The sequence below is a fragment of the Papaver somniferum genome, chromosome 1 (genome assembly GCF_003573695.1).
Source record: "Papaver somniferum cultivar HN1 chromosome 1, ASM357369v1, whole genome shotgun sequence".
NCBI lineage: Eukaryota > Viridiplantae > Streptophyta > Magnoliopsida > Ranunculales > Papaveraceae > Papaver > Papaver somniferum.
In genome coordinates, this window is record NC_039358.1 from 33,415,998 (window position 1) to 33,429,652 (window position 13,655).

Below are 13,655 nucleotides of genomic sequence, written 5' to 3' on the forward strand. Positions count from 1 at the left end.
CCATCTTTAAAAAAGTTGCATCAGTTTGAAGATTTCCACTTTTACAAGAGATCCTTGAAGAAGATATTCACTTAGAGACGCAACTCTTTGTGCTTTTTTTTGTGTGTTCTTTATTGTTTTCGGATATTTTCCCAGCGTCCCCATTCTCCCTTTTTATGCTTCAAAAAAAAAGAAATTCTCCCTTTTTTTAAACAAGGATATATTTTTCTTTTTACTCATTTTGAATTCCTGTCAGGAATGGAGGCCTATGATTTTACACTGTTGTCGTGTCTGCTTTCATCATTTTTCTTCTTTTTTTCTGGCGTGTTTTCATCATCATTTTAAACATTTGAAAGAAAAAAAAAGGAAAAGTTTGTATATGTCTATGTACAAAAACTAGAGGTGGTTAATTGTTTTCCACTTCTATCTCTAGTTGGTCTCATTTCAATGGCTACTTCAACAATGAACATTGAAACTCCAGAGACTCTAGGACCACACCAAAATGGCAATTCAAAGCCCCATATAGAAGAAACGATCGAAGCCAAAAACTGGCTGTTACTCATTATTAATTGCGCGTTAGTTTTTTGTGGTGTTATAGGATGTCCTCTCTTAATGAGACTATACTATCTTCATGGTGGTAGTCGTAAATGGCTTACTGCTAGTTTGGAAGCTGCTGGTTTCCCAGTTCTCATATTTCCTCTCATTTTTCTCTATATTAAATCGAAATCGTCAACGCAGAACAACGATCAAAGTACTTCCTTCTGTATGGAACCAAAACTGTTTCTTTGGAGTGCCATAGTTGGAATTGGGTATGGTGTTGCTCATTTCATGTACGCATGGGGTTTCTCTTATCTTCCAGTATCAACTTCGACAATTCTATCCGCTACTCAGCTGTGTTTCACAGCATTTTTCGCATGGTTAATCGTGAAACAAAAGATTACAGCATTTATTATAAATGCAGTAGTTGTAATGACACTTGGATCAGTTTTGTTGGGTATTAATACCAACGGCGATAGACCAATTGGGGTATCGAAAGCTCGGTATTTACAGGGGTTTCTTTTAACGTTGGCTGCTTCTGTTTTATGTGGCTCCATGATGCCTTTAATTGAGCTTGCTTACAGTAAAGCAACAAGAAATGTCACATATGCTACTTTGTTGCAGTTCCAAATCACGCTTAGCCTGGTTGCAACCGGCTTGGACGTCATTGGGATGCTTATAAACAAGGATTTTCAGGTACATAACTCTCTCACGAGCTTAGGGCCTCTAAATATTTTAGTTTTCGCTAATCCGCATGCAAACCAAGTGTGAACGTTGGTGTTTATAGCAGAAACCCTAATACAAATGAAAATATCAATTACAAATAAATCGCGAAGATTTCAAAACTAAGCTATTTCAGATTTCAAAAGTTAGATGTCTGACGATGCGTTTGCAAACTGATTCATTTTCACAGGCAATACATAGAGAAGCAGACGAGTTCGGGCTTGGGAAAAGCAAGTATTATATGATAATAATCTTCACTGCATTAACATCCCAATTAGCATCTATTGGATTCCTAGGCGTGATTTTGTACACAAATGCTCTTTTCATCGGTATATACGGATCAGTTCTCCTTCCGTTCATCGAAGTAGCAGGCGTCATATTTTTCCATGAGAGTTTCACAGGGTTAAAAGGAATGGCGTTGGCATTATGTCTTTGGGGTTTCTCTTCTTACTTCTATGGAGAGTACAAGTTGATGAATAAAGCGGGTAATAATAAAAGTGCAGTCGAGAAAATTGATGAGAAAGTCGAAAATGAGCCCAAAAAATTAGATGATCAAGAACCACCGTACAATACTGTATGAATACATGTTTTCCAATGTTTTCTCTTCCATATTAAATAATTTGGCTAGTAAAGGAAGAATTTTGAGATTTTTTGTGAAAAAATATACTATATAAAGGTTTTGGGAGCCCTTGTAAGCTGGGGTGACTGAATATGTATAAATGCTTTTGCTTTTGAGTAATTTATATATATGCTTGTTATGTCTGAACTCGAGCAGCTGAGTATATATCTCAAGTTACGTCATTTTCTTCATGACTTTACAGATAAATTTCTACTGCTATCATTTCAGTTGCATTTGTTAGGTCTTTGATGTCTGGGTCTAGCAACAGATATGCACTCAGAGTCCATGATAAAGTTGCTTTGTATCTCCGAATGGCCCTTCCTAGATATGGCATGATTGTTGCTCTTTATCTTCACTGTTTGGGTCACTCATTCGTAGTTCTTCTTCTTCTTTATTCTTGTCCCTCGTCATCATCTATCCGGTTTCTCCTTGGCCCTCTATCCACTTAATATTGTCCACTCCAAAACAGCATATGTACGTATAAACCTATAACACTGCAAAAATACTCTCTCGGTTATGGAAAAGAGATACCATCATTTATTCAATTTGGCCTAATTTTAGGTTAAAATGAAAAAGTTATAATATTTCTTTTTTAAAAACACGGAGGTAAAAGTTCCCAATTAATTTGACCACTGAAATTAATAACAAAACCACGTGGGACGAGATTCTACCATCCCAGCAATCACCGCCATATATGATTATATATATCAGACACGTGCTGTGGTTAAAAAAGAAACATCCAGTTTTCTTCTTCTTCTTTCCCTGCTATGCGACACTCATCCACAGCTAAGTGTGCAAGTGGTGGAGTCAGGTGGGTGATTTTTTTAAGTGTCGGACATTCTTTGTCAAACCTAAGTGGAAGATCTTCAGGGATATCAATAAAAGTATCGACATCTAATTAAGTGGAAGATCTTCAGGGATATCAATAAAAGTATGGACATTTTTGAGAATATAGTATGGTCCTTGTTTGTAACGAGGAATATTTCCGGTCGCAGAACACAATCGCTTTGATGACGACGACGACCAAGACTAGGGTTTTACCAAAACAAGCATAAATGAGTGAGACCCGAAGTTAACGTGGTTCGGCAAGTTTTGCCTACATCCACGAACGAATCTCCGTAAAGAAAAATATTTTATTTATGTGATTGATACAATTGATTTCTAATCCCTTTTAGGATTTGCTGGTGTATTTTCATTAGAGCTGGCAAACGGGCGGGCCGGGACTAGCTTGTTGCGGGTTACACGGGTTTGGGCTAACACGGGCCAAAACCTGCGGGTCAATATTCTTCACGGGTGGTTGATGTAGTTTTTTAAGTGATAAGTAAAGTTCGTTAAAAGACTTGTAAAGATTTGATTTCAGACTTAATAATAAAAATATATACAAAAATTGTCACAATTATCAAGAGGTACTGAGACTCAGGATTCTACCAATTTTCACATTCATGTGGTTCAACTAATAATTCTAGACATTTATAGGTCAAATAATAATAATTTATTGACTCTAGTTCATTGCCGAAAGTAGATTTTGAAAGTAATGACTATATATCTAAAGCATGAGACATTAAAACACTTAAGAAAGCATGACCCATCAATTGATATCACAACCATTCAATAAAAATCATAAAATACGATCAAAAATCAATGCAATAAGTCATAAAAGAATTAATAGAATTACCACATGCGTGAAGAATGGTTTCCTCCGTCGTCCCAGTGATGAGGTCTAGCTCCTCATGGTAAAAACACACTCAAAATAATAATTCATAGATTCAAAGGTGTTTTTATTGAAAAGATATATGAAAAAGAAGAAAGCAGCTCAATTGCAACGATGTATCTTCGTTACAGAGAGACTGTTACAAAAGGTGTTGCAGATTCAAAATATTTGTTGCAAAGCCGGGGTTACAGGTACTGTTGAAAAACTACTGTTTCTGGCAGTGTCTTCTTCGTGTTCTTGAAGTTCTTCCTGCACCAGCAGAATCTGCAACTCCTTCTGCTCTTCACTGCAGCCTCCTCCAATGCTCTGTCCTCACCCCCAATTCTCGACTCCCTCTTATGACTTCCCCGGACCATATATATACACTTCAATCCCCAAAAATTCCGAGAAAATCTTCACTTTTCCTTTGCTGCCAAGTTACGGAACTTTCTCCATAATCTTCTCTGCACGCGTATCCTATTCCCTTTTCCCAACTCAAACATCTCTGTTTTAATGAATCATATCTCAGAGAATATATCCTGCCTTTATTTTGTTTCCGTACCATCTCTGTTTAGTCTTGACACGTCGTTACCAATCCAAAGCAGCAATCGGATCTTCCCAGAACTCTAACAAATTCAATCCGGGGAGGTTCGCAATTTTCTTTTACTTGAGCCGAGAAGATCATGGACACAACTCTTTTGTTTTCTCTAATCCGAGCCCATTACCAAGCCTGTTTAGCTCTAACAGGCCAATACAGTCCAATCCAGTAATAATAATTAAAAAAAAAATCCCGTTAAAGTCTCACCAAACTCGATCCAGGGAAGTTCGCAGACGAGCATCCATTTTTCCCGCCAATTTTCCATTTTTGAACGATAAAGATGAGGGTGGACCCTATCCAGCGCTGGACTCCCTTTAGCAGTGAGGTGTCCCTTAGCAATGAGGTGCCCCTTATCCAAATGAGGGGTGCCTTTAATAGTTTTCTCCCCAAGAGCGAAAAAATCACTTTTCGAGTCAATTTCGCCTCAAAATCTTATTTCTTCAAAAACACCTACAAAAACATAAAATGCCAAAATAAATAAAAAAGTGGGTACTAACAATATAGAAAATCGAGATCAAAATAGACACAAAAATGCGTCTATCAGTGGTCATTTCTTCAACCCGTGTCCGTAACGGGTTAAACTTGCGGGTTCACGGTTTAGCCCGTTTCTGGTTAGTCAACTCGCCAAAAACCAATTTGACAGAGTTTCCTATGATTTCTGGTCTATTTCGGGCCACATTCGGGCCATCTAAAGCTCCTTCTCTGCAACCTAACATTCATCAAATTCATTTGATACTCAGATTGAATTCAATCAACAGATTCAACAATCACAGACTCACAGTGTCGCACCAAAAGTTTAGTAGTTTTGCACCTTAAAAGGAACACAGTTACACAGTATACTAATCATTAGTTCATGATATCTTCAACAAAGAAAAATACTCTTCGAAACCGTAGTAATACCATACTTTGTGACTTTCCAACAATAAAGATATTAGTAACCACTTCCTGCACAAAATATATATTGTGGTTAATCAAAAAAAGTGATAATTGTCCAAAAAAGCATCTCCAGTCTCTTTTCTATACAAAATTTGGAGACACTGTGATAACTGTCCGTCCAAAAAACATTCTCATTTTCCATGTCTATCTTTGAGTTTCTCCAACTATTCAATATGAATCTGTCATTTCAAGCAAAAATAAATCAAACAAAAGAAAAGATTCAAGTCAAAAACATGGAATTTGCATATTTACCCCGCTTTATATTGAAGAAGTACGCATACTACTTAGACGCATAAGAACTTACTTCGCCATACTCTACTACCCCATACTCCACTGCACCAAGTTCATATCCTAATACATCTTCTCCAATAATCCCATTGTCCTCATCCCAATCTTCTTTTCCTACATGGATAAAAACGATCAAAGTTATATATGAAATTTAGATATTCAGCTAAATGAAATATTACTGACTTACGCGGCTCCACTTAGGCACACTTACCAACTCCATGGTCCAAATCACGAGTTTTTATCACTGTCTCAACATTTTCAGGTAATAAGGAACTGCGAAATCGATCAATTACCATTCCACCAATGCTAAATGCATATTCTGAAAAGACGGTTGAAATAGGAATTGCCAAGATATCCCCTGTCATTCTTGAAAGTGCTGGAAATCGTTGTTCCTGGCCTTTCCAATACATTAGGATGTCGAATGGTTGATTTCGTTGACATCCATATTTCTCACTAAGATATAGATCTAACTCTGACAAGTCATATTGCAAATCACCACCATTTTCCTGTGCTGAGCATATTCTTCCATGAAACAAGCAAGAAGTTAGAAGTGAGTGCAAGGTACTAGACTACTAGTTATCTTTTATGAGAACATAGAATAATACAAGACCACATGTACTTCATAAGTAAGCTTTAAAATTACCTGAAACCACTCACTTCCTTGATGGGCAGAATTCCCACCAGTTTGAATACCCAAATTCTGAGTTCCAGTTCCAGAAGCTCTTGAAAAGGTGCAATACTCATTATAAAGTTTTTTCATATTTTCACGCACATCATCAACTTTACTTTCTAATTGTCTTATATCAGGATACAACTTGGAGTAAGCAAAGTTTGGATATTGCAGATTCAATCTAGGATCTAACACAAGTTCCATAGCAAATATAGGACTCAAGTTCTTCCAATAACTGTCAAATTTTTGTTGCATTTCTTTTACCATATTCCTAATGTTTCAATTTCATTTGTGCTTTCTTTTTTTAGTAACACCTGAACTTGACAAACTCCTTCAAAATATAGATTGGAAGTAGGATTCTTACTACTAGAAAATAAAGTTGTGAGATCATAAAACGTCTTGAGAAACTTTGTGACAAATTTAATTTGCTCTTATTCTTCATCAGTTGGACAGTATTCATAGTATGGATCCACCTCCTTCAAATGAGCGAAAACACTTCTATACACAAGACAAATGTCTAACATAATGTTAGAGCATTGCTCGGTGGAACTCGCATGCGTTGCTATCTCAAGAATGTTTGTCAATGTTAGTGATAAAAACTATAAGTCTTAATTTCTAGTCTACTATAGCTAAGTCTCAGACTAGGATAGAAAGTGTAGTTGAGCTCAGGGACTTCATGGCGATTCATCATACAAGAAGAAGAACTACTCAAGGAACTGGTGGAACTTCTCGACAAAAAGGTATGTGAATACTTGAACTTATATATCACTCAAAAGTCTATCTATTCTATCTCCTACTTCTTGAGACAAAAAGTCGTATGCTATATATAGACTTTGATTATACACAGTTGGTATTTCGAGCCGAGTATACCTCGCCTATCTATATCTCAAAATATGTGTTGGTAATCTTTTCACTTCGACCAAGTTTATCTTTACCTGGTGACGAAAGTCATGATATGTTTCAATCACTATGAAAAATTGCTTTGATGAAGAATGTTTCAATGATTGGAATGAGAGTTTAGATTACATAACCAATGGTGGACATAAGCATTGTTGTGGAAACACATTTATGTATAAGTCTTATTCCTTGAACCAAAGTTTGCGAACTTTGTTGATCAAGAGAACCAGAAGAATGGCGTGAGCCAAGTCCGCGAACTGCCAAAGTTCTCAAACCCGAGAATTTCTGCTGGATTTGAAAAACTAGTTGTTGTGGCGAGAGGTTCATATTGTTCCTCAAGGCATTCCAGGATCCGGCATCAGAAACGAAAAACTACACATACAACGGAATCTAATGCACAATAAACACAAAAGACAAAGAGATTTACGTGGTTCGGCAATGGCCTACGTCCACGGGAAGCAATTCACTTACTTCATATATCAGAGAATACACAATGCACATGACACTCAACACCTGTTCTTCTTCTTCACATTCTCAACTCACCTTCAAATCTCCCCCAACTCTCCCAGCCCCAAAGCCATGAGAGGATCTACATCTTGCTAATGGAGAGATTACTTTTCTTCTTTGTGAGGAGATGTCTACAACCTAATGGTTTAGACAATATTGATGTATATGATGTAGATAATGTTGATGCCTATAACCTAAAGGTAATGCCTTTATTTATAGGCTTACAATACTTCGATTAGGAAACCAAGCTTTACTCTAATCTAGGAAACCTAAACTAGCTAAGATAGGAAACCCTTGTTTAGATAGAAGTCTAAACATAATTCTAAAAATCAGTCAAAACCGATTTAAGAAATCACATTGATGTTTCCTAAAATCTAGCCAATATCCAACAATTCTCCACCTTGGCAAGATTTCTAGGACAATTTCAACTTCACTATTCTCTGATTTCTCCACCTTGGCATGAAATCTCGGCATTCACCTTCCACGCCTTTGTATTCTACTGCCTTCAATCACCCAGAGGTGCCAATCATCCTTATATGCTTTAATTACACTAAAGGACTTCAATCACCCATAGATGCCAACCAACCGAAGATGTTTCACTTCCATAAAAGGACTTCAATACTTCACTCACCCGTAGGTGCCACCCATCCGAAGATGTTGTTGCACTGGTACGATATCCAAAATGCTTGTCTAAGGTTCCAATGTGTCCACAGACACCAACACACCAAATGGTGTTTCAAATTCCTTTTAAGATGCAATGTTCTTCAACATGTGCTTCACAAATTCGATCTCATAATAGGGATGCAACTGTGTCTAAAGACACCAATACACCTGAATGGTGTAGCAAACTCAAAAGACATGATTAGGTCCAGGAAAGCCTTACCCGAATTCCACCACTTATTTTGCTACTTTGCTAATTTCTCAGCAAATCCAATTATCTATAAATTCTTGACGCGTCTTCAGCTTCATAGATTTTCACATGCACATATTCTTCAAACTTGCAAGATTCAATTCTTTGCACATTTGCTTCAACTTGTAGGATATAGTCTTTGACTTCAACTCACCACTTCACTTGTCAAATTTGAGCTCTTTCTCCATCCTACTTCTTCAAATTCTAACACTTCGTCTTTCAATGCGGAGTTCAATATTTCATCACATGCAAATGTATGGTGTACCCCCATATCGACGAAGTTTTCTTCAAAAGATGAAATAATTCGTATCTTGCAAAGATGCATGTTCCCAAACATCTGTGTGAACACATTCCAGTATTCCATATGTGGTGATATTTATGATATTTTCATATCTTCAAAAACTGGAAATTTCTCCTCTAAGCTTAATTCTTTCTCCACCTTCACACATGTTCGCAAAATCCTAAACTGCATGATTCTTCTATCTTCAACTTCATGCCTTAACTGCATGAAGTAGTCTTCAACAGTATTAGATTGCGCACTATCTAACACTTTTACTTCCATATTCAGCAATACGGATTTCCATTCTTCAATCCTTTCATCACTGCAACTGCATTAGAAAAACTTTTTCAACACTCCACCGTTTAAACAACTTTAAACCCCACGGAGTCAAATGGATCTAATCATTTCAGATTCTTCTTCAAACTTCGGTACACACCGTACAACTTCAAGCTTCTCGAGTTACAGCTAAGTACTTCAACTGAATGCTTAACATCTTCAACTTCAAACTCCAACTCCTAAAAGTCGGAAACCATTCCCTAGAGGATGCACATGATACACAAACATTCAAACACTCGAGAAATTCTGGATATTCTTCATCAACATTAGATCTTCACGTTCCAACATTCACGTCTGAACTTGAAACTTCTTTCATGTTTTCAATGCTTTTTCTTATGACAAAAATCAATTCAATTCAATTCACATACCGTATTCTTCAAATAGTTTGTGATTTCTTCGCTTAACTATATTATTCACATGTAGTATTGTACCTTATAATTGTGAAGTGCCACAATGATACCTTGTTCTTTGCATCCAAGTTTTCGCCTCAAAAAACGTAACATATCCACATGACCAATCTGTTTTTCCACCACGGTCTTTCACTTCTTAAACTTGATGATTTCAAAAAGGTAAATACCTTTATTCTCCGCCAAATATCATCAAAACAACAAAGGTAACAAACCACCTAGCTCCTCTTTCAAAAAACAGTAAATCAAAGAGGTGCCTGCAAACATCCGAATGGATGATTCAAACGTACCATATTCGCGGTATTCAACGGTACTAAAAAATTCTGCTCCTACATTGTTGTGTAAACAACAAAAGCCTGCAGAAATCCAATGCTCATAAGCTTAATCTACAAGTAAGCTTCAAACTCAACACACTCAAATAAACCCTTTTTCAATCATATGCCCAAGGACATGCCAAAAAACTGTGTTGACTTCATCTTCAATTTCTTCTCTTCAAAACAGAATAAGAAACTACAACTCCACCACACACAATATCTCCATATAGGAAATCCAACTATCGCGTCTTCATTCGATCATCAATAATGCAATATGCTTATAGCCACATGCTTCAAGCACTCCTTCGTGAAATCAAACTCTTCAAGCATAATTTATCAACCTTCCACTGTTTCCCTCGCAACACTAAGATATTCAAATGATCGATAATTCTCACATGAAACCTACTAATAGATTTCTGCAATCCTCGCTACACCATGAAACTGAGGCAAACTTGAGTTTAACTTATTCTTCAATTCCTTCAATTATGTCAACGACAACATGATCGAACTAATGACAACCGGTAATATTCACAATCGTTCCCCTTGGTACTTTGAACAATTCTAAGGATCTTTGATGAATTCAATTTTTGAATCTTTACCTCTTCCAGCGTACAAACCATTCAACTTGTACTTCAAACATGATACTCTTGTTTCCTAGCAACTTGGCTTGCAAAGCAAGCACATTCAAACGAAAAACCGACTAGATATTCCCAAATAGTCCACAAAAGTCTCAAAAAAACGAGGTAAAGACCAAAAAACAACTAAACACCTTTATCAAACTAGTTAATAAGGTTATGGAAATACTTACCCGAAGCTATGCAAAATACATAGGGTTTATACCTCAAAAAGTATTCCAACTTCAAATCCTCCCTTCATGTAGAGCTTCAACTTCAAAAGTGTATCAATTAACAATCAACGAATGTGAAACACTTCAAATACATTCGTTTATGAGTAATTGATGCTTCAAACGGTGCTTGTCAAATCAGAAAATCCACCTCTTCACCTTGATGCAATTCAAACGATCTTGTTTCTAAGATTCTTCATATGAGGCTGTACAACAATTTTCTGAATTCCAACATAACTCTGATTTTCAAATCGATATAACTTGATTCTACAACATGCCTATTGATGCATCTTATTTTAGGCTTTTACTTCAATCTCCAAGTATGTCTTCTTCCATAAATCCTCCCACGTTTTCTGACGAAACTGTTACAACTTTGCACCATAGTTCTAAAACTGTCACCAATCTTCACCACAAGTTTTCATAACTATCACGATTCTTCTACCATAAATTTCAGTCAAAAAACGTCACCTTGTCTTTGTGTTCTTCTTCAAATTTGACATCTTCTTTGATATCTTCACATACCGTTTCTGACCCAAATTCAAACGACCAAACTCTAGATTTCAAGAACCTATACCTAAGCTCTGATACCAGTTTGTTGTGCCGAGAGGTTCATATTGTTCCTCAAGGCATTCCAGGATCCGGCATGAGAAACGAAAAACTACACATACAACGGAAGATAATGCACAATAAACACAAAAGACACAGAGATTTACGTGGTTCGGCAATGGCCTACGTCCACGGGCAGCAATTCACTTACTTCATATATCATAGAATACACAATGCACATGACACTCAACACCTGTTCTTCTTCTTCATATTCTCAACTCACCTTCAAATCTCCCCCAACTCTCCCATCCCCAAAGCCATGAGAGGCTCTACATCTTGCTAATGGAGAGATTACTTCTCTTCTTTGTGAGGAGATGTCTACAACCTAATGGTTTAGACAATATTGATGTAGATGATGTAGATAATGTAGATGCCTATAACCTAAAGGTTATGCCTTTATTTATAGACTTACAATACTTCGATTAGGAAACCAAGCTTTACTCTAATCTAGGAAACCTAAACTAGATAAGATAGGAAACCCTTGTTTAGATAGAAGTCTAAACATAATTCTAAAAATCATTCAAAACCGATTTAAGAAATCACACTGATGTTTCCTAAAATCTAGCCAATATCCAACACTAGTGCGTGAAGCTAAGTCCGCGAACCGGCGAAGTTCTCAACCCGAAACTTTTTGCTGAAGTTTGTAAACTCTGCCCGGTAACTTAAGTCCGCGAACCAAGTCTGCGAACTTAAGAAGGTTATATATCTGAAGATGATTTCTGAACTTAAACTTAAAAAGACTAAGGAATGCAGTTTGCAAACCGTGGCTATAAAAGTTCATGAACCGATTCGAGTGAATCAAATCATCTTTGCTTCAATTATGTCTTGTGTAGTTACATAAGAATTCCTTTCAATTGAACAACTCTCTAACTAGTTCATTTGAGTCATGTGAACTAGTTATGGTGAAGAAGAACATGGTTTATATGAAATGCTCATATGGCTAACCTTTTGGTTAACTATTATTGAACCAACAAGTGCATAGTTTGGGTACGGTTAACAAACCTAGAAGCGTGCATTTCAATTGTGTGTAACAAGCTAAGTTTTCGATCCAACGGTTGAGAAATATTAGCTTGAATCTAAATCAGGTTTTCATCTAACGGTGCATATTGATTGCTTTGTTACCAAGGTAACTTAATGGCAAACCCTGATTTCAAAGACTATATAAGGGGACATCTAACATCAATGAAAAACTAATCCCCACACCTTACGTGTGATACTAGTTTGCGTGCTAGAGTCGGTTCTCCTTTAAATTTTGGTTTTCTTCTTCTAAAACCGGGTTAACGACTTAAAGACTTCATTCGGATTGTGAAGCCAGACCGATACTGCTTTATCGTAGTTGTGTGATCTGATCTTGCATCTTCTATCGTACGAGTACAATCATATTGATTGTCTTGAGATTGATATCTCTGATAGGCAAGATATAAAAAGTAATCACAAACATCTTCGTCTCATCGTTTGTGATTCCGCAACATCTTGTTTCGCTACCATACGATTAAGATTATTGTGAGGTGATTGATAACTCTAGGATGTTCTTCGGGATTATAAGACCGGATTATCAATTGGTTCCTGTTCACCTTGATTACTATCAAAAGATGGAACAAAACCTTATAGGGTTTATCTGTGGGAGACAGATTAATCCTTCGATAGACTTGTCTGTGTGAGACAGATTTGTTTGTCATCAAGTCTTCGACTTTGGGTCGTAGCAACTCTTAGTTGTGGGTGAGATCAGATAAGGGAATCAAGTGCACAGTATCCTGTTGGGATCAGAAGCGTAAGGAGTAAAACTGTACCTTGGATCAGTGGGAGACTGATTGGGGTTCCACTACAGTCCAGTCCGAAGTTAGCTTGGAGTATGCTAGTGTCTGTAGCGGCTTACTATAGTGTGTGTTCAATTTGGACTAGGTCCCAGGGTTTTTCTGCATTTGCAGTTTCCTCATTAACAAAATTTCCGGTGTTTGTGTTATTTCAATTTCCCATTATATTATTGTATCTTTATAATTGAAATAATACAGGCTGTGTGTTAGATCATCAATTAGAGTAATCCAACCTTTGGTTGTTGATTGTCATTGATTGATCCTCAGATATTGGCCTTTGTTACCATCCGAGTTATTCCTTGTATTTGGTTAGGACTCGCTAATTTCTATTAGCTTGAGTAAATCAAAACAAGAGAGAGATATTAACTCCTTGAGATACTTTTACCTAGATTGAGTCTGACTGTTTAGTTGATTCTCTAGAAATTATTTCGGAGTTAGTCCATACATATTGCTAAGTGAAATATTGGGTGGTGTTGTTAGACCCCCGCTTTTTCACATAAGATAAGTTGAATTCCATATTTGTAAAAAAACATTCAGTGAGTATATTATAAACATTAATACAATTCTCTAACTGTATAACAAAAGATTAATACAATTCTCTAACGGTATAGTATAACAAAAGAAAAGTGGAAACCTACCTTGTTTTAACGTCTTGACGAATACCCCTTCTAATTCCAGACATTCCTAAAGTATCAACAAT

General features: G+C 36.7%; 1 protein-coding gene across 1 annotated transcript; it reads left to right on the forward strand.

The window, feature by feature from the left end:
- The first annotated feature begins 324 nt into the window (after window positions 1-324).
- Window positions 325-2,005, forward strand: LOC113327396 (purine permease 3-like). Its single transcript, XM_026574680.1, has 2 exons — window positions 325-1,212; window positions 1,430-2,005. Exons 1-2 carry the CDS (start codon window positions 427-429, stop codon window positions 1,817-1,819), a joined length of 1,176 nt encoding a protein of 391 aa, XP_026430465.1. The 5' UTR covers window positions 325-426; the 3' UTR covers window positions 1,820-2,005.
- The last annotated feature ends 11,650 nt before the right edge of the window (window positions 2,006-13,655 follow it).